A 22,458-nucleotide genomic window follows, 5' to 3' on the forward strand; every position below is an offset into this window, starting at 1 on the left:
ATTACTTAGAAAGCTACCTACACATTTTGCTTTGTAGCTTTATTTGTAGGAGGGCTAACAACTTGCTTTTAAAAAATGTACACTCAGAGCCTGGGGCTCCTGCCTGCGGGTACGAACAAAGGCCTTTGCAGGTGTCATGGTGCTGACAGGCACTGGGTTGGTGACCTCTGGGAAGTTGGACTAGGGTTTGCAGACCAGAATGCAGATCCTTGTTCAGCCATGAAGCTCATTGGATGGCCTTGGGTCAGTCACAGTCTCTCAGCTTAACCTACTTCACAGCGTAGTTGTGACAATAAAAGGGAGAAGGGCAGGACTGAGATATACTTTTCCTTATTAAGAAAGGATAAGTAAGTGCAAATTCAGAATATCCATGTGGAACAGCCCTCTTGAGACTACATCAGTTCAAAATGCTGATAGGAAGCTATATCCCTTGAGTTACAGTCATACCTTGGGTTAAGTATGCTTCAGTCTGAGTACTTTCAGTTTAAGTACTCCGCGGACCCAGAAGTGTTTACTTCCGGGTTCCGCCGCACGCGTATGCACAGATGCGCTCTATCAGCGCTTCATGCACACGCACTATCGCTGCTTGGATTAAGTACTTTTCGGGGTGCGAATGGCACACCAGAACCAATTAGGCACTTAACCCGAGGTACCACTGTACTGGTTGATTGTGTGACTGCAGAAATGGATAAAAGCCCCCCATCCAAACTGACTATCATCAGTGAACATAAGAAAAACAAGTAAATGTTAATTTTTTTTCCATCTAAAATACTGTCTTATTTATTTTATAGTACAGTACATAGATTATTGCCTTCATTTTATGGATCAGTGGTCTCCTTAGACAGTAAAATTTGTGTTAAATTGCTGTTTTAGGGGGTGTTTTTCATCGTCTGGAATGGATTAATCCACTTTCCATTACTTTCAATGGGAAAGTTCGCTTCAGGTTAAGTACGCTTCAGGTTAAGTACGGACGTCCGGAACCAATTAAGTACTTAACCCAAGGTACCACTGTACTCTTCCATGGCCAAAATGTCATGCCAATGTCCCACTGGCATGTCAAGAAGATGAATTCTAACTTTAACATTCTTCCTAATGAGCTCCTTTTCTACATGGAGGATTTTCCTGGACAAGTATTCAGACCTGAGGTTCCACCTGCATATAAATTATGGTACAATTCAAGTAGAAGCATGGGGTTGCTGAACGCATAGCTTGGCTATTGCATTACTGCTTATGCATGCATAGCGGATCATAATGCTGTAAATTATATTTCATTTCTCTACTGATTTCCCTAGCAAGAAACAAACAAACACAACAGCATCCTTCCAAAGATAAATGTATTTCAGACTTGGGAAAAAAGAGTTTGCTTTCCCTGCATCTTTAGAACGCCGGGCAAATAATAATTGCACACTACTTTCTCTTACTTCTCATTGTACACAGAAAGCAGATAAGCTCCTGTAGACATATGCAATATGCATTAGCAACCTTTACACACAGAGAGATAATAGGTATTGTTCTTATTAAACAAATCCAGTTGGTAGCTCTGGTTCTCCACCCAGCCCAGCAACTTCCTAGATTGGCTTTAAAGAAGCACAAGGCATATCTGCCTTCTTCTCATACCCAGCTAAGACCAATGAGCATTTTGCTGTGCTCCTGAGAATGAGATTCATTAGCAGCTAATACGTACTCACTTCCCCCCAAACTGGATGTAAATGCTAATGCTGAATCACGAAGCAATTGTTGTCAGAATAAACTTGTGGGTAAGGATTCTGTGACTTGATTGTGGGGTTTTGTGGTTGTTGTGGTGGTTGTGGTTTATTTGTTAAGATTGGATCCCAGTTCAGCTTCCTCTGGAGCAACAGAAAACAAATTTCTGTCACATTTCAGATACCTGAAGATGGTTATCATATTTCCTCTTTGTCATCTCTTCTTCTCCAGGCTAAACATACCTAGTTCCTCATAGGACTTGGTCTCCAGGCTTTTTGACACCTTTGACACCCTTCTCTGGAGATGTTCCAGTTTGTTAATAACCTTCTTAAAGTGCAGTACCTAGCACTGGTCCCACTTATGAGTTTTCTGGGGACATCCAGCTGGTGACTGGGGAGACAGAATACAGAACTAGATAAGCATTTGTGGTTTGACCAAGAGGTCAGTTTTTACGTTCACCCATGTCTAGTTCATTTTACATAATTTTTGTGAAAAGATGGATTCCTATATATTGTTGATCCAAAGCTTTGTGGATAGACTGGATAACATTTCCCATGCAGTACAGAAGATGATTAAAGTTCAGTTAATCTTATCCATGGGTAATTTCACCACTTTGATATGTTGTTGATTCCTATTTTCTTTCTCTGAACAAGTCCACAAGACTGGGTTAGCAAATCATTGATATGATGAAATAGGACTAAATCCCTAATAGACATATTTTGTGTTTATCCATTCTTATAACTTGAAGGAATGAAAAATGAGGATCTCTCTTTAGCCTGCTAGTGATTAAGAGTGATATAACTCATTGGCACATGATTCATTAAACAGAATACATCTAGGAGTCTTGGATTTAGGTGTGCTTTGATCTGGTACAAATCATGTCCACCAAATTAGACTGAAAATAATTGGAAGGTTAAATATTTAAGCACTGTTATCAGGTGTTTTTTTTAAGGGAGTAAAATTGGCTTCCACATGAGACAGTAGGCATTAAACTCCTATTTCCATAAAATGTACAATATTGATTACAGGAACATAAGAAGCTGTTTTATACTATCCAGCTCAGTAATGTTTATACAAACTGGCAGAGACTGGCTACCCAAACTGCCTTCAGACTTCAAAGTCTTTCCCAGCTCCACCAAGAGATGCCAGAGACCAAACCTGGCGTCTTTTGCAAGCAAAGCAGAGGCTCTAGCCCAAGACTCATATTCCCCATTTCTCAAAGCTGAAGCAGCTGAAATGAGATAAAACATCATAAGCTAATCTGTTGGATAAATGGCGAGTTAACAAGCCAGTAATTAAAACTTTAAAATAAATACATACTATACTTGGTGCTCTATGTCAAAATGCAGGATAAGAGTAGGTTATAAATAAATAAAAACTTAATTGGCAGGTCCTCAGCTATCATGAGATTGAAGGAGAGAGCCATGTAAGATTATTACCTTAATTTTTTGTAATTGTTTTGCTGGCAAACTACAGATATAGAGCTCATGGGTCGCTCATTGATGGATTTGGTCCAAGTTAATTTTGGAGGTGAGGCCCAGAGGAGAAAGAGATCTTCTTAACTGGCTGTGCTGATTGTCTGGAACGCAGAGCTGAAGCTCACATGTGAGGCTACTTGACTGGTAGGGTTGCCAGACTCAATAGAGGACAGGACTTCTGTGCCTTTAATTGTCCTGCTCTCTTTTGAGTCTGGAAACCTTAAAGAGAAACAAGTGGACCCTTTGTTTAATTTCCAAGCAAAGGGTCTGCTGGTTTCTCTTTAAGGTTTCCAGACTCAAAAGAGAGCAGGGCAATTAAAGGCACAGAAGTCCTGTCCACTATTGAGTCTGGCAATCCTATTGACAGGTTTGGTTCAAGTGCTATCCAGGAGACATCAACCCCAAACAAGTGACCTTTAAAAGCTTGAGGCAGGTTATCCTATGGCATTCAATCACTTTGTAGCAGGTGGCCTAGTGTGGTAGCATCACTCACCTGGCCTCCAGTCAGTTGTGTCACTGCTGGTTACCAGGCAATAAAGGGGGAGGTGTGAGGCAGTAGCGAGGTGGGTGTGGTGAAAACCCACTGGCAGAGTCAATGTGGCCCTCCTGCTAGTGCTTTTGCAACATCACAACAGCCTCACTTCTCACTTCTAATTCCTGGGAAGCAGCATCACAATGGGCAACCAGAGGATCAAGTGAGCGACAGAGCCCCACCAAATCCTTGGCATTAGTACTAGAAGTGGTAGTATTACCTGCATTTCAGTAGATAGGTTTTTCACATTGTTTGAATTCCATACAAAAAAAAAATTCCTTCAGTAGCACCTTAAAGACCAACTAAGTTAGTTGGTCTTTAAGGTGCTGCTGAAGGATTTTTTTTATTTTGTTTCGACTCAGACCAACACGGCTACCTACCTGTAACTTTGAATTCCATAGTTAGTTTAATTACTTTTACACAATAAATTTTTGTATGTTTTTAACTATGTATGTTTTATTTGGATTTGTTTTAATTTTTGTGAACCACCTTGAAAAGGTGGGATTTAAAGAAATCATGATATCATCATGTGGCTTGGACCACGTGCTAAAAAACACCTGGAGCTATTGTTCTGCAAAAACATCTGTCTCTGCTTATGACCTATTGTGATGGGGATTTCTCAAGTTGACATGGGACAAAGTTAATGTGTAGATTGCTTTGCTGCAAAGTGAGGACTTTGGTTGCGAATCCACCTTGGAGTTGCTATCATTCTCTCTTTCTCCCATTCATTCCCAGTCTGTTTCAGTGGATGAGGGGCAAATCCAACTGAAAAATCATACACTTTGCACATTCACTCATTATGGAGTTTCACATAATTAATGGCCACTTATAAAAACACACACACACACACTGCTTTTCACACAGTGTGGCAAGGATTCATATTTGAGATTCCCAAATTAAATCTACCATACTAATGCTGCAAATTAGCCTTGGAAATACCAGTTCTAAAGCAAACATTACATCTTACAAAGTAGGTTACAGCAATACCCTAATTTTGTCTCTGGAGCATTCAGTTCAACAACTTAAAGGTAATTCCCTAGCATAGCTGCCAAGTTATCCCTTTTTTAAAGGGATTTTCCATTATGCTGAATAGGCTTCCTCGCGAGAAAAGGGAAAACTTGGCAGCTATGTTCCCTAGCAAAATTGTGGTCTACAGATTTAGACCCCCTGTAGATCCTTGTCCCCCTTAATTATTTGCCTCATTTCTAGTCATCCTCGGTCTCATCAGAGAGAACTGGGCTGAAATGGACTGATAAGGATACCCTGGATCAAAAAATGTCTCTCTACATACCACTAAGGCCTGACTAGGAGGGGTGCGGTAGTGGTGGGTGGAACTGCAAAGGAATTTCAGCATAATCATTCTCAAGAAACTAACCACAAAGAGCAAAACTAAAAACTATATAGTCAGAGGTGTCAAAGCCCAAATGTTTCAGAAGATTGTCACATCTGCTTCTGCTTCTTTTTAAAAACTCCTCTGTGCATTCACTAAAGTTGACAAGTTGTTTTTGGACTCTAAACCCACCTGAAACAGGTGCACCACCCTAATACAAGCCCAGCTGAGGAACTCCTACAAAGCTAGCGTGTGACTTTGGGATCTGAGACTGCCCTGGGGAACTGCCAAGAGGCACCACATGGCTAATATGTCCTGCACCTGGAAGCCCATCTTGCTGCAGCAGAGTAGCCACTGATTGGCGACTGAGGAAATACTCCTGGACTATGCTGCTAGAAGGAGCGCAGAAGAGATTTTCTTTTTTTAAATGAGCTTTTCTCAAGGGGGATGCTAGGAAACAGCTCAATTTTGCCTGTCCCAAGATACCTTTGTTTCCTGATTCTAGCTCCTCGTAATGGGGGGGGAGGATGTGGCCCACTAGGTGCCCCGAGCATCTGGCCTCCTGCACTCTCCCAAAGCCCCTTCCCTCTCCATCCCTGTTCTGGACATCAGGCTGATGGAGCAGAGTGAACTATCCCTGCTCTGTACGCCCCATTGGCTTCCATACTGGCCACATAGGAAGTGAATATGCCACTTGAGGGCACACTATGCCAGTTGTCTGCGCTAGTAAACCAGCAGAAGAGCTTTCCATTTCACCAGACTGTGACTTCTGAAGAAAGGCCATCTTTGGGGGGGGGGTTTCTCCTAAAAATGTGATCTTGGTAAGATCACCTTTAAATGCAAAAAAGAATTGAATTTTGCCCCATCCCTATCAGAGAGATAGCTAGAAGGATTATTTATTTTATTTTATTTTATTTATTTATTTTAGAGCAGAGACTAAGAGAGGGACAGAAAGCTCTCTTTGGGAATCTAATGCAGGATTAGTAGTACTGCTTTAGAAGCTGGTCCTTCTTGTGTTCTTAGTATGCAGTGCCTATTCTGATAATCTTCGTACAATTTTAGATAGAAATTATGTAGCAGGAAATGTAATTGGGGTGGAGGGAACCTACAACAGGAGGTGGTACAGACATGACAGATAAATTCCTGAGTTACTTCAGAGCCATAGCTCCACATTTTAATCCCCGTGCCCTACTATTTTGTTATATTGGGGAAAGACAAGAGATGTGAATTCATTATTCCATTTCATTATCCAATGTGGAGTACTGGGTAATCTAGGTAGGTAGCTTTGTTACCAAATGTTGTAAAGACCTCACTGTAAGGGCACTTTTGTTTGTCCCGTGATTTATCCTGTTTTCCCCCGATTTCTAGGCATGGATCTGATAGTTACAGTATTCGTTTTTGGGTATGTCCCACTCCTTTCCCTGGGAAAACCCAATGCTTACTGCTGAATTGGAACAACCATCAATCTGCAAAAAAAAAAAAAACCCAACCCCAATTTACATTTGTTCCAGTTCAGCAGTAAACATTAGCGGCAGGATGAATTGGACCCATGGTAGAAATTATGGGACAAGTGGCAGTGTGGGTGAACCCTCAGAGCTGCTTTGCCAATCCTAATAATCCCTCATGAAAGTGTCCTATGAGTTGATAGACCCAAACACAGAAATATTACTGCATTCTGAGGTGTTAGACCTCACTTTGAAATAAACGACGGTTTGGGAAAGGAAGTACATGCTTGATAGCTAGAAAAGTTCTGAGACAATGGAAAGCTGAGAGTGTGTTCTTTGGGAAGCATTTTGCCTCCATCTAGACATTTTAACAAGTCTACTACAAAGAAACCAACGTCACAAAAGAAAAACAACATTCAGACATCTGTCCGCTTAGTATCCAACATGTTATAGAGAACAGAGTACTGATATTTCATATGTTTACTACAGAACAAACACACCTTTTAAGTTTGTTTGTTTTTGTCCTTTCAAAGCTATATGATGCATCCCTGTTTTATCTATTTTGAAAGAGAGATTTGAAAAAGGCTGCTGTTAAACTCTGAAGCAGTGGCACTTTTAGAGTCAGAATACCAGCACACAGGGCCTGGCCCTAGTCCAAAAGGAACCAACATGACTGGGCCATACCAGCAGTTGCCGGAACATCTTTTCTTTATTTTTAAAAATCTTCATACAGAGCTGACACACTTCAGACAGCTCTGCCTCCCACCTTCATTTTCCCAGAGTGCCCCATGTGCAGCATTCCTACTTAGTTTTAACTAGGTTGGGTTTTTCCTGACATTGTGGAGCTTGTCGCCACCTGTACCAGGTGACAGGGTGAAAGGCTGGACCAGGGAGCTGGAAAGGAATGAATGGGTTCCCCTTTTCCAAATGTTTTTACAGGGGTTGCTGTACACACTTGAGCCAGCATACCTGGCAACCTTCTTAAAACATTTTGGGAAGATTTTTTAAAACGAGATCCAACTATTCCTTTCTCACTGTCTAGTAAGTCGGGGAGGGGGAAGCAACAGTAAGTAAGTCATGATGGGAAAGAAATTGGTTCCTTTTTTTATCTCCCACACACCAACGAAACTTTTCACAGAAGTTGGAGGAGAAAAAGAAACCTATTTGTTCCCTTCCCAATGCCAATGCCTGTTGAACAGGGAGAATTGTCCAGAGCAGGCATCCCCAAACTGCGGCCCTCCAGATGTTTTGGCGTACAACTCCCATGATCCCTAGCTAACAGGACCAGTGGTCGGGGAAGATGGGAATTGTAGTCCAAAACATCTGGAGGGCCGAAGTTTGGGGATGCCTGGTCCAGAGTAATCTGGGAGAGGAAAGGAACATTAGCGGTCTGAAGTCTCGAGGGCTGTGTTCCTATGAGCTTGGCATTGTGGAGCTCAATCATGGCAGCAGAAAAGGCTTGGCTGCACAACCACAAAATTCTTTATTGGCCATAAAAGTGGTACCCTATCTACCAGACGTCCCTGCCTATTTCAGTAATTAGTGTTTGTGAGCGTTTCACCTTTACCCTGGAATGGTACATTTCAGGTTTACCAACCCAGGTGGAATTTATGAGAACTAGGTTGTTGTTGTTGTTGTTGTTTAGTCGTTTAGTCGTGTCCGACTCTTCGTGACCCCATGGACCATAGCACGCCAGGCACTCCTGTCTTGCACTGCCTCCCGCAATTTGGTCAAACTCATGTTCGTAGCTTCGAGAACACTGTCCAACCATCTTGTCCTCTGTCGTCCCCTTCTCCTAGTGCCCTCAATCTTTCCCAACATCAGGGTCTTTTCCAAGGATTCTTCTCTTCTCATGAGGTGGCCAAAGTATTGGAGCCTGAGCTTCATGATCTGTCCTTCCAGGGAGCACTCAGGGCTGATTTCCTTAAGAATGGATAGGTTTGATCTTCTTGCAGTCCATGGGACTCTCAAGAGTCTCCTCCAGCACCATAATTCAAAAGCATCAATTCTTCGGCGATCAGCCTTCTTTATGGTCCAACTCTCACTTCCATACATCACTACTGGGAAAACCATAGCTTTAACTATACGGACCTTTGTCGGCAAGGTGATGTCTCTGCTTTTTAAGATGCTGTCTAGGTTTGTCATTGCTTTTCTCCCAAGAAGCAGGCGTCTTTTAATTTCGTGACTGCTGTCACCATCTGCAGTGATCAAGGAGCCCAAGAAAGTAAAATCTCTCACTGCCTCCATTTCTTCCCCTTCTATTTGCCAGGAGGTGATGGGACCAGTGGCCATGATCTTGGTTTTTTTGATGTTGAGCTTCAGACCATATTTTGCGCTCTCCTCTTTCACCCTCATTAAAAGGTTCTTTAATTCCTCCTCGCTTTCTGCCATCAAGGTTGTGTCATCTGCATATCTGAGGTTGTTGATATTTCTTCCGGCAATCTTAATTCCGGCTTGGGATTCATCTAGTCCAGCCTTTCGCATGATGAATTCTGCATATAAGTTAAATAAGCAGGGAGACAATATACAACCTTGTCGTACTCCTTTCCCAATTTTGAACCACTCAGTTGTTCCATATCCAGTTCTAACTGTAGCTTCTTGTCCCACATAGAGATTTCTCAGGAGACAGATGAGGTGATCAGGCACTCCCATTTCTTTAAGAACTTGCCATAGTTTGCTGTGGTCGACACAGTCAAAGGCTTTTGCATAGTCAATGAAGCAGAAGTAGACGTTTTTCTGGAACTCTCTAGCTTTCTCCATAATCCAGCGCATGTTTGCTATTTGGTCTCTGGTTCCTCTGCCCTTTCGAAATCCAGCTTGCACTTCTGGGAGTTCTCGGTCCACATACTGCCTAAGCCTGCCTTGTAGAATTTTAAGCATAACCTTGCTAGCGTGTGAAATGAGCGCAATTGTGCGGTAGTTGGAGCATTCTTTGGCACTGCCCTTCTTTGGAATTGGGATGTAGACTGATCTTCTCCAAGAACTAGGTATGTTTATATATAAACATATATAAGAACTAGGTATGTTTATATATATGAATGCCTGTGCATAGGATGTATGCATAGGAAATGGGAGAAAGAAGTGATTCCCGTATATGTAGGTGGTAAGCATGCTTATTTATTTTTTTGGCAGTCTGTGATGCAGGTGCAATAAAAAAAAGGACTAATGCAATTTCAGACAGGATTTCAGCAGGAAGTCACTGATTGAAAACAAAGTAATAAGGCCACCTCATAAATTTTGCAGGTGCAAACAGTATGGAAAGTGGGTTCAAGTATAACCGCCCTGATGCTATAATGAGCGCAAATCATCTTGAATGCACAATTAAATGAATGCACGGAAGGATCCTTAGTTATCAATGACAAAAACATTGGTTGTTTCATGCAAGGATGTATTGTGAATATCAAGGTGCTGCTTAATCAAGTTTATGTGTGCACATCAGTATTTATGCTCTCTTTTTTCTTTCATGTCAGCTAATGTGCTGGAAGGAGACTCAATGGAGCAGGACGTGGAGAGCCCTGTTACAATCCATCCGCCTAAGTTGCCCAAACAAGCCAGGGAAGATCTGCCGAAGCACTTAAAAGAATGTACCAAGAGGAAAATCCAGAGGTATGTTAGGAAAGATGGAAAATGCAACGTCCACCATGGAAATGTGAGAGAGACTTATCGTTACCTGACTGACATCTTCACAACCTTGGTTGACCTCAAATGGAGATTCAACCTTTTTATTTTTGTCATGGTTTATACTGTGACGTGGCTTTTCTTTGGATTCATCTGGTGGCTAATTGCTTACATCCGAGGAGATTTGGAACATATAGGGGATAAGAAATGGACCCCATGTGTCAGTAACCTCAATGGGTTTGTTTCCGCCTTTTTATTCTCCATAGAGACAGAAACCACCATTGGGTATGGTTTTCGGGTCATCACAGACAAATGTCCTGAAGGAATTATCCTGCTTTTAGTTCAGTCTGTTTTAGGATCTATAGTCAATGCTTTCATGGTTGGCTGCATGTTTGTGAAAATATCCCAGCCCAAGAAGAGGGCAGAAACCTTGGTGTTTTCTACCAATGCCGTAATTTCCATGCGAGACGGAAAGCTGTGTCTGATGTTCCGTGTTGGGGACCTTAGAAATTCACACATTGTGGAAGCATCAATACGAGCCAAGTTGATCAAGTCGAAACAGACAAAGGAGGGGGAATTTATACCACTCAACCAGACAGATATTAATGTAGGTTATTATACAGGGGACGATCGTCTGTTTTTGGTTTCACCACTGATCATCAGCCATGAAATAAATCAACAGAGTCCATTCTGGGAGATTTCCAAAGCTCAACTGCCCAAAGAAGAATTAGAAATAGTGGTCATCCTAGAAGGCATGGTGGAAGCAACAGGTAATGTTTTCTCAGGTTCAACTTTTTCATAACATATTATTTTTTAAAAGGTGCATAAGCATTATGAAAGTTTTGTCCCAGTGAGTGTCTTCAGGCCTCCAAAAAATGTAGGTTGAGCAAAAGGTTCAGTTTGGAATATTCATTCTTAAAAGGTGGTGATGCAAGCAGGAAAAAAACAACCCGGAGTAGGCTTTAGATGGCACTGGATCTTTTTGAAGTCCCAAAGCAAATGGAGTGTATGGTGGGGGGGGGGAGTTGCTTCTTTCTTCCCCAAGAGGTGCAATCCACCCATCACGGTTTGATGCTCTGACTCATTGCCCGGTGAGGACAAATTCTAGGAGAGATTCAGGGCAGCAAATTACCGGTAGCTTTCTTTGAGAACTGTTGTGCTAAATTATTTGCTGATGCCCATCTGGTGGTTCATTCTGCCAGGAAAAGAAAAGCATTGCTTTAACTTCACTTCATCACAGGAATCAGATACTCTTTTGCTACAGACTCTGCATTATTAAGTTTAGAATCCAAAGCATGCTCTGGTTAATTGCAAGCTCAGGTCAATTCAATATTCACATTTGGTTTAATCTCGGTTCAAAGAGGGAATCACATTTTCGGACATTTCCATATTTAGGTACCCCCCTCCCCCCAAACACATATGGAAATCCCTAAACAGTAGATCCCAGATCCAGTTTCCAGCATGACCAAGATGAAATATTTCCAGTAGTATGCATGAGGAGTTTTTGTTTGTTTGTTTGTTTGTTTGTTTGTTTGTTTGTTTAAAATGATTGTAAAGGTGGTGGTGGTGATAGATAAAACATTAAAACTTCCCTAAACAGGGATGCCTTCAGATGTCTTCTAAAAGTCAGATAGTTGTTTATTTTCTTGAAATCTGCTGGGAGGGCGTTCCACAGTGAAGCCTCAGGTAGCTGCTGCCACTCAGAGTAGCAAATGGTTCTGGGCTGGAGGGAAAATGCATATATTCATATTCTTCTGTAAGACAGACTTCCATGTCCATGCCCTCAAACTGTGGCACCCTGGATTGCATGGGCTTTGGATTGCATGGGCTTTGGATTGCATGGGCTTTGGATTGCATGGGCTGATCCTTGGAGATGGGTGGACTATATGGCCTGATGGCTCCTTTCGAGCCTTGGCCCCATAAGAGCAGAAACCACAGTTGCAGTGGGGGGTGCTGACTTAAAGCCCAGAGCAGATTTCTAAGCCATAGCCCTTCTCTTGCTCACCAGACAGCCACCACATGTAGTTCATGTCATGCTTCCATTTCATGGCATTAAGAAAAACATGGGTGCCATAGCAAGAATGCTTCTTCCATTATTATTATTGTTGTTGTTGTTGTTGTTGTTGTTGTTGTTACAGAATCACAACTGCCATCTTCAGGAAGAAGTAGGCTAACTTTACCCCCTAGGGAAACTCAATTTGATGAGCCATACAGCCTACTGATTATGTCAGAGAAAGAGGCGCATTTGCAAACAAGAAAGAAAACCAAGTGGCCAAAGTCATATAGGGAGAGGCTGGTCTGAATAGACGGATGGATCTGACATTGCGAAAAACAGGAGGCACAGCCAGGGCCACTGCAAACTGTTCTCTCCAAATAAAAGACATTAATAGGCATTGGGAACCCAGAAGTGCATTTCATCAAAAATTCATCAAGGCAGAGCGCAGGAGAATAATGGCACAAACCAGGTGTGTGCACAGTAAAAGGAAAGGCAGCTACAAACAAACCCTGCTAAATGTCAAGGCAAAGGCACGGGTGACTAGTCAAGATAGGCATATTGCAAATCCATGTTGCTTTGAGAACATTGGCAGCAAGAAATAAAATACAATCCTAAACCTGTAGCTCGGAAATGTTGATGATGATTACCATGAACTATAATGATGAAATGGAAATAATTCTTTGATGGCTTATGTAACATAAGACCTATAATAAAACTGGGAAGGCGTGAATAATAAAGTTTACAACAAGATGTCTTATCCATTTAAATCATGCACAATTAAAGCAGATTAAACAGACTAACAACCCAACCCCAACACCTTCACAAGTTATCCTGTGAAGTGGAATATTAATACAGTTGTCTGCTTGTTTGTCTGTCAAACGAAGGCAGTCTTCCAGGCCCTGCTGGTACTACTTACAAATAGTTCAATTTTTCAAAAAAATAAAATAAAAATGCAAACTTGAATAGAACACATTTATCTTTTGGACTGGCAACCCCACAGAGAAGCTCAGCTGGACAGGGGTGGGTCTATCCTCCTAATTGTCTGGTTCAGTAAGGTTTGGCAGACTTCATTAGAGAGTAATCTACCTTGAATATAATGGGAAGCCAAACTTCGGCTTAGCATGAATGAGCGAGCGTGCACTGCTGGTGCACAGTGGGACAATACTGACCACTTTGTTCCTTTCCCACTCCTGCTGTTGCCATGCTACCAGGAGCTCAGTCATAGTTTGGGCTTAGTGTTATGTCCGGCCCAGGTTCATGGTTTGTCTCATTCCAAAGAAGGTTAGAATGAGACAAACCATGAGTTCAGACATAATGCTAAGTCAGATCATGGCTCAGCTCCCTAGCACACATGGCTTCAGTGAGAGGACTGCTTAGCATGTTCACACTTGTGTGTTGCTTGCAACCAAATCAGTCCAATCGAGTAATCCAAGAGTGCAAAGTTTTTGTCATCAGCAATGGAACTGGAAGCTGATGTGTGTGCCTGCCATCCACCAACTAAAGCAACCAAGTTTTGTTGTGGTTCCACATGTGAGAATTTGAACCATGTGGTAGCCACAGGGGGTTATGGACACACTTTCCACCCTGCTTTCCATGCTATGTCAAAAACCATCATGTTTGCTAAAAAATAAGATAATTACATGTGAGATTTTTTTTAAAGGCTCACAATTACTCTTTTTTTAAAAGAAACTGTATAAAAGTAATTTCTTTATAGCTAATCATATAAATCTGTTTGAAATTTCATTTATGTTTCTGACAGATGAACAGCCCGAGAGTAATGTTTGTAGAAGGGTTTGCGGTTACATAAAAAGCATGCTCACCAGCTGTGGAAAATGTGTTTGGAAAGCAGTAAACTGTGCACACAGACCGTTATTTAGATACCAAATGAGGCTATCAAATAGATTGCCACCTTACAAAGCTGGCTTAACTCTTAACTATCACCCTGTTGACTGATGGATTATTGTCCCTTTAACAGTGTGCTAATGAATGACTTCAGTTGTTCTCTACCATCAGAGCTATGTGTCCTCTGTGCTTTAAAAAGCCATAAAGTTTTATGTTAAGGTAATTCAAATTCTATAATTTGTATGCGGTTAAGCACAATTTCACATTTGCATAACGACCCCCTGAGGGTCATCTAGTTCAACCCCCTGCAATTCAGGAACTCTTAGCTAGATCATAGAATTATAGAGCAAAAAGCTATGTAGAACACTGAAACCCTTCCCAATGGATACTGAAATTCCCACAAATTTGGGAGGTTCTCCATACTGTGCCTATTTTCCTACCAATAAAAATGAGAAACCTGCACTTTTTAAAAAGAGAAAGTAGAGTCTCACAGTATACAAAAATTCTGTACCAACAGTAAGTTCAACTTTTTTCTGCACAGAAATATAATGCATGCACATCTTAAGATACCTCTCCCCACTAAGAATTGCCCATCCTGGCACCCAACTTTTCAATCAGATCTATTCTAACTATAGTAAACTATAAAATCTTTGGCAGACCTGACTTATCACATTATTATTTTCATGGAATTAGATATAAAGAACACCATGATTATGACGGTACAATGAATAGCAGACAGTCTTAAAAACATGGAACATGTCCAGAGGAGGGCAACCAAAATGGTCAAAGGCCTGGAAACAATGCCTTATAAGGAACGGCTTAGGGAGCTGGGTATGTTTAGCCTGGAGAAGAGAAGGTTAAGGGGTGATATGATAGCCATGTTCAAATATATAAAAGGATGTCATATAGAGGAGGGTGAAAGGTTGTTTTCTGCTGCTCCAGAGAAGCGGACACGGAGCAATGGATTCAAATTACAAGAAAGAAGCTTCCACCTAAACATTAGGAAGAACTTCCTGACAGTAAGAGCTGTTCGACAGTGGAATTTGCTGCCAAGAAGTGTGGTGGAGTCTCCGTCTTTAAGCAGAGGCTTGACAGCCATATGTCAAGAATGCTTTGATGGTGTTTCCTACTTGGCAGGGGGTTGGACTGGATGGCCCTTGTGGTCTCTTCCAACTCTATGATTCTATGAACATAAAGTGTGGATGAGAAAACCTTTTCTTATTATCCATGCTTGCTGGGGCTGATGGGAGCTGGAGTCCAACAACATCTTGAGGGGCACCAAATTCCCATCCCTGAATTCTAAACCAGTACTTAGGCTTGCGGCCCTCATGTTTCAAATCTGATCCTGTATTATCACTGTTTGAAGTATGTCTTTTTGTGGATCCTGTTACTTCAACATTCAGTGTTCTTGCAACATTCTTTTGAATTTGAAGAACTGGCAGTGTTTATTTCAACTTTGTGACATGCCAAATAGCATAGCTATTGATTAATAATACTGTGATATAAATGGCTTAGCAACAGCAACAGCAAGAAAAACAACAACTTATCTTTCTCTTCCACCAAGGAACTTAAAGACAAGTTAATTTTGCTACCAAATTTAAAGGTCATAAATACAGATATTCTGGTGAAAGCATGTGGATTAGAAACCGAAAGAAGAAGAAAACCTTCTAGAATATATCCAGAGCAGCAGAATTTTTTCACTGATTTAAGTATCGGTATTTAAACACTGCATATCTGAAACCCAAACAGTGCAAGTGGAGTGAATTAATGTGAAAAGATTCAGGTCACTTTTTCAGAGGAACATTTTAAAGTAAGAAAATAAACTGCCATTTCAGAAGTGTGTGTTGATTATAACTATTAAAAAAAATTGACTTATGAAATTGCTAAGCAGAGCACTGGTCAGGTGGCTTGAATGCAGCCATCTGCACCCACAAATGAGCCTGCTCAGCATAGCTGCCAAGTTATCCCTTTTTTTCAGGGATTTTCCATTATGCTGAATAGGCTTCCTCGCGAGAAAAGGGAAAACTTGGCAGCTATGCTGCTCAGGTATAGCAAGCATCTGGAAGGGTGGACATCTATTAATAGGTAGCTTAAGAGAGCTGGTAGCATCCAGAACAGAATGTTTGGTGAGCTGGAGTGGACCTCACTGGGAAAGGCATGACACCCACAATTTTGCCTATTGCCAGCAGAGGAAAACAAAGTCCTGGGAGGAGAGGCAGAAGTAGACTCCTAGCTGTGAAGACTGGGAATACATTCTTAGAAACTGACAGGGCATAGGCTAAAGAAAAGGTCTTTCCTGTAATGGAACAAGGCGCTTATCCTTCCCCCCCAATACCCATGAGATCAATCTCCCATTGCTATTTTGCCTGATAGGCTAGCCCCACTGGGTAGCACACAACACTGTGCCTGAGAGCATTTCCAAGGACATGGGGGCAGTTAATGTCACTGTCCCACCATTGTTGTATTTTCTTCCTATCTATCTTCCCTTCCCCAGCTACCGTAAGCTGATTTAGGATTCTGCAGCCATTCCACCAGCATAACAGCAGCAATGCCGGGCACCATCAACAACATCTTTCTGGCACAAAGTTAAAACGTATCTCTTCTCCCAGGCATTTGACAGATCATGACAAGTTGGTTGATGGCCCGCTAGATGAAATGTTCTTGCTGCTGAGGTCTTAGTTGTTTTTCTGCTGGGTTTGTTTGTGGCTCTTTGGGAAAGCTTTGTTGAAATGTGTTGCTTTTTAGCTTTTAACATTATGCAAATCACTTAAAGGCCTCAGAGCACACACAAATTGTAGGTAGCCATGAAATAAAACGAAAAAGCGACAATATGGTAAAACCTGATTGAAATGTACTAGAATTTTATTCTGACTTAATGCCATCAGGAAAAAATTTTCCCTCCACAAAACAAGGGGGGTGCACTCTGTGTTTCAAACATATTTTGTTTCAAAGGTGAGCAGAACCCACTTTGTTTGACAATTTCTTTCAAAAAGCTTTTACTGCAGGTAAAAGATAATTGAGGTGTTTAAGAGCTAGAGCAAGACAGTAAGTTCTGATTGATTGTGACAGAGATTTGGCTCTGAGCTTTTCCTGATAGGCAGTGACGGATTTCAAAGTCCCATTAAGTTTATAGAAAGGAAAAACTTTAAGTTTATATTTTATTTTATTTTGCGTAATCCCATTTAAATCTTATGGTCCATTTACACCCTGTAGATTTCCTTGGATTTGAAATGTGGGTAATCAAATCAAATAACAAATCTGCCATTTAAATCAATGATAACATTTTCAATACCATTGTATCATAAATATGGGCCCCCCTCCAAATTAAAAATAAAATTCTGGGATTTCAGATTTTTCACACTGCTACTCTGAGTGGTACAAAATTCCAGAGATTCCAGGCTCTTACCCAGGGTTCATGTTTCCTTTGGAATGAGGGACAGCGGAGGCTGAGGCATCTTTATGATATGTGGTTTATTTACACTTATATACAACTTGAGCCTGGAGAGGTTCACAGCATTAACACCCCAAGAGGATCTTGCTTCTCCCACAGCCACAGCCTTAGATTCCAGCAGAAATCAGGCATAGCTTTGTCTCCCCGCTGCCCAGCCTGCAGCCTTGCTTCTATCTTCTAGTTCTCATAACTCAAACTCTCAACTCTGGCCTTTGTCTTTCTAACTACCAGTAAATACCGTGTTTCCCCTATTTTAAGACGTAGTCATTATATAAGCCATAGCAGGATTTTAAGCGTTCAGGAAATACAAGCCATACCCCGAAAATAAGCCATACCTCCGAGGAGCGAGACCGCTGAGGGAAGAGGAGGCGAAGGAGGCGCGCTCAGTGCTGTGGGGGCTGAGGCATGGTGCAGTGCCCCGAGCCTCTGGGAGCCGGCAAGAGCAGGAGGCGGCTTGCCAGGTCGGCATCCAGCAGTGTGCGCGGAGCACCCCGAGCCTCTGAGAGCCAGCAGAACGAGGAGGAGGCTTGCCGGGTCGTCGCCCAGCAGCGCGCGCGGAGCGCCCCGAGCCTCTGGGATTGTTGTTGCTGCTGCTGGCTGCCGGAGGCTCGGGGCGCTCCGCGCGCGCTGCTGGACGACGACCCGGCAAGCCTCCTCCTCGTCCTGCTGGCTCTCAGAGGCTCGGGGTGCTCCGCGCGCCCGAGCCAGCAGCCTAGCTTCTCTTTTTTTCCCTGCCCGAGGCAGCCTGCCGCCCCGCTACCGGAACTGGCGGCTGCAGAGCGGAGCGCTCCGCAGCGCCAGGCGGAGCGCAGCGGCCTGGCCTCTTTTTTTTCTTTTTTGCCTGCCGCCCCGCCACCGGAACCGGCAGCTGCAAAGAGGAGCGCTCCGCAGTGCCAAGCGCTCGGAGCGCCCTGCAGCGCTGGGCGGAGCGCAGCAGCCTGGCCTCTCTTTTTTTTTTTGTCTGCCGCCCGCCACCGCAACCGGCAGCTGCAAAGAGGAGCGCTCCGCAGCGCCAAGCGCTTGGAGCGCCCTGCAGCGCTGGGCGGAGCGCAGCAGCCTGGCCTCTTTTTTTTTTTGTCTGCCGCCCGCCACCGCAACCGGCAGCTGCAGAGAGGAGCGCTCCGCGATCGCTCCTCTAGACCACCTTGCCGAGAGCCTCCAGCCTTTCAAGCGGCAATGCTCAGGCGCCCGAATGGGAAGAGAGACCCCCCCTTGCCAGATTCTGAGCGCTCCCTGCTCCCCGATGGATTGGGCAAAATCCGGCGCACAGCGCAGGCGCGGGATGAAAGGCACGATCCAGCCTCGGCAGCCCTAGCGACGGCGAGGGGGGCGTTGCGAGCCATTTAAAGCTGTGGCCGTTGCTTCACTGCTTTTTAGCCCCCTGTCCGGCAGCTTTCTGTGTCCTTTTTGTGGTGCGTGAGGAGCGCTGCTATCGGGCTGCGCTCCGGCTGCCTTTCTACCCCCCCCCAGTTGTTTAGTGGCTTTTGCGGCACATGAGGAGCACTGCCATTAGGTGAGGAGGAGCACTGCCATTGGGACGCGCTCCGGACGTTTTTTCTAAACCCCCCAGCGGTCTGGCTGGCTTCTCCTGACTTCGCGGGGTGCTGCCAGCCCAGCAGCAGCAACGCCGGCCGCGGCAGGAGGAGGCAGGAACCACTAAGACACCCCCGAAAATAAGCCATAGGCTTATTTTCTTGAGTAAAATCATTATAAGACGGTGTCTTAAAATGTGGGAAACACGGTAGAAGGAGGGAGACTCATCCATTTGCTGTCATTTCCTTTGTTACTTAATGCTCCATAGTTAGAGGACCATTACCTCACCAGAAAGCTAGCCTGGCTATTCTAGAAATGTGGAAGGCGGCTAGAATTTAAGTAAATCACAATCTAAGGAAGAGGAAGAAGAAACTTTTTCAATGAATTATTGTCCCACCGACTTAAAGACATCTCAACTGCCTTATGGTCATGCTAGAAATGTGTGCCTTTGCAGAACAAGTGGAGTGTGTGTGTGTGTGTGTGTGTGTGTGAGAGAGAGAGAGAGAGAGAGAGAGAGAGAGAGAGAGAGAGAGAGAGAGAGAGAGAGATGTCTTCATTCTCATTTTATGGCTTCTGGGCACCATTTTTATTTAGCCTAGCTGTAACTAGGCTCCCAGACTGTAGTGTGACAATGAATTAAGGCCTAGATTCATAGTTGGCAATACCTTCCTAATAAGAACTCCAGACTTTCTGGAAGAGAATATTAAACGTGTTAGAAGCACAATCTTTTAAAAAAATATATTATAGTATTCCTTTTCCACCTACCCAACATCCACCTTAATCATCTTACACCCACATAACTGGCTCGACTTCAATGACACTGTCTCCTCTGTTAGCTTAAGAAACTGTTATATATTTCCATGATAGCTGAAAATGAACAATTTTCAAGTTGTTAAATTCTACATGCTTGGAACAGTGTGTGGGTGTTGTACGGATTGGCATAGAGGACTGAAGAAATCAAACACACACACACCAGGTGCATACACACACACACACACACACACACACACACACACACACTTCTGATGACAAACCGCTTGTTTACTTATAGACTTGAATAAAGGCTTTTACTGCATAGCAGTCTTTGGCTAAGAAAATTGTATGTAACATCATGAAATAGTTTCCAATGCAATTTAAAAGTTCAGTGGGATCGATAGGATGCAACTGTCCCCATGGATCCCTAGACAAAGATATGCAAATGTGCCAAAGTTGGAACTCAGGCTCAGTAGTATTGTTAATTTATGCCAGCTATGTTTGAAACGTAGAAGCAGTCAGATGCGTTGGGCCAACAAAATGGTGACTTCCATTGACAGTGTTTCTTTCCAGGCCACTTCTACGTAGTTAATCTCTTTTGAACATTATCGGCACTGGGGTGGGAGCAACCACACTATGGTTACCAAAGTGTGAGGGGTATTTTAATGACTCCCAATCTGTTAACTTTAGTGGTTTGGATGCTGGGTTGCCCTTCCATGAAGAGCTCCTTCTGTTTACAGAAGGGTTCTAATCCACCAGAGGCTGCTATCTGTGGCATGTGGAAACTGGTTTTTGCTAATTTCTCCTCCGTAGCATCACTATCCATGCTGTTCTGGGGGGTTCCCTGGCCCCCTGGAGCAGATCTGCAGAAGAGAAAGGGGAAAATTGGTAAATAGCCCATCCCCTCATTTGATCCGGAGCATAATTCCAGTCACAGAAACCTGGATTCCAAGCCATTGTCTTAATACCACCGGCCTCTGTTCTAATTGTGTTTGTTTTTATTACACTGCTTATAGTCTATTGTTAGCTAACTTGAAACATTCATCAAAAGGCAGAATATAAACCCTTAAATAAATAAATAGCCATTGATATAGCCATTGAGGGTACAGTGGTATCTTGGTTCCCAAACGGCTTGGGTCCTGAACAAATCGGCTCCTGAATGGGAAGTAAGTGTTCTGGTTTGCAAATGTTTTTCAGAAGCCGAATGTCCGACATGGCTTACGCGGCTTCTGATTGAGTGCAGGAAGCTCCTGCAGCCAATCAGAAGCCACGCCTTGTTTTTCGAACTGTTTCGGGAGTTGAACGGACTCCCGGAATGGATAAAGTTCGAGAACCAAGGTTCTACTGTTGGTGAGAGCCAATTGGTACCTGCTTGCTTGCAGAGTAAACCCAATACTGTATTATTAAATAGCATCAAATGAAACTGATGTTCTGATTATTTCTGCATCAGAAGTCATGACACAACTGACTAGAGTTGTGTGTAGTATGGAACAAATCAATAGCATGCCATCATGTTGGAGTTTTTGTCCCTGATTTCCCAACGATATGCTCTGTAAGTGGCATTAAAGCAACACATGAAACATTGCTATAATACGCATTGCTATAATACGCAAAATTCACACAATTTGCTAATAAATGTTGATCACACAACAATAACTGGAAATTTCTCCTTCAAAAGTATGGGTAACATCATCTTAAGCAGAAGATCTTATAAGGCTGGTATTAAACCGTTCTCACTGCTTTGTTCACATAATCTCAGCAGACAGCACATCAGCATCTCATGGTAATTTGTTGTTCAGTTTCACCATGTGCTTATTATAGTCTGGTCTGATCTATCCATCATTTCCTACTTATTCTCTTGCAACTATGTCTTAACTGTCCCACTGCTTCTCTGAAATTTGCTAATTGTCTCCTCCCTGCTGACAGTTACATTTCGTTCACCACCCCTCAGATGACAAAGGTAATTTTCACGTTATGATAATCTGTCCATGTCACTAACTACGGGGAAAGACCAAATAAGTTCTATGGTATAGTTCAGATTATAGGAAGTCATTATTTTAGCTAAACTGTAGTTCCAAAAATTCCAGGTCTTTTTGTCCACTAAGGATTCCTGAAGTCCTGAAAGCACAATTTCAGTAACAATGGAATCCAGTGCCAAAGTTCAATGAAATTTCATGGGATACAGAAAACTCTACTGTCTGTCTTCATGCATCCATTAGCCATTTACTGTAACAACAGAGAATGCCTGTAATTATTCTAACTGTTAAGAGAGGAAACAGTTGACAATAGGATCATCCTGTGAAACTGATTGGCAGTTTCCCCTTATAAAGTGCAAATCTTCTTCTTCTTCTTCTTCTTCTTCTTCTTCTTCTTCTTCTTCTTCTTCTTCTTCTTCTTCTTCTTCTTCTTCTTCTTCTTCTTCTTCTTCTTCTTCTTCCTCCTCCTCCTCCTCCTCCTCCTCTTCTTCTATCACACTGAGGAATTTTTAATCAAAGAACAACACTTTAATCAATTAACCACACCAATCAATTCATTAAATCTTGCAGCCCTTTTATTTTCACATAGTGCTGACAGGATAATGTCAGGATAATGAAAAATAGACAAGTTCAGCCATGGGTTCAGAATGCCAACCCCTATATCAACACATCCCAAATTAGCATTGCTTTGGCAACAATAATAAAAGCACAGAGAAAGATACTATGCAATTGCTTGACTTCTGTTATCATTAAGAACAATGCTGTCTGGAGTTGGGTTGTGAGGCACTTTCTTTCTTCAG

General features: G+C 42.7%; 1 protein-coding gene across 3 annotated transcripts in view; it reads left to right on the top strand.

Annotated features, from left to right (window-relative positions):
- KCNJ6 (potassium inwardly rectifying channel subfamily J member 6) overlaps nucleotides 1–22,458 on the top strand; it is a 116,037-nt gene that overhangs the window by 84,491 nt on the left and 9,088 nt on the right. For all 3 annotated transcript variants that reach the window (XM_088667908.1, XM_088667909.1, XM_088667907.1), the window contains one exon: nucleotides 9,960–10,877. In XM_088667908.1, the coding sequence (XP_088524034.1) occupies nucleotides 9,960–10,877 (918 nt within the window). The remainder of the gene's footprint in view (nucleotides 1–9,959; nucleotides 10,878–22,458) is intronic.

The sequence above is a fragment of the Zootoca vivipara genome, chromosome 4, assembly GCF_965207765.1.
Source record: "Zootoca vivipara chromosome 4, rZooViv2.hap1.1, whole genome shotgun sequence".
Lineage (NCBI taxonomy): Eukaryota > Metazoa > Chordata > Lepidosauria > Squamata > Lacertidae > Zootoca > Zootoca vivipara.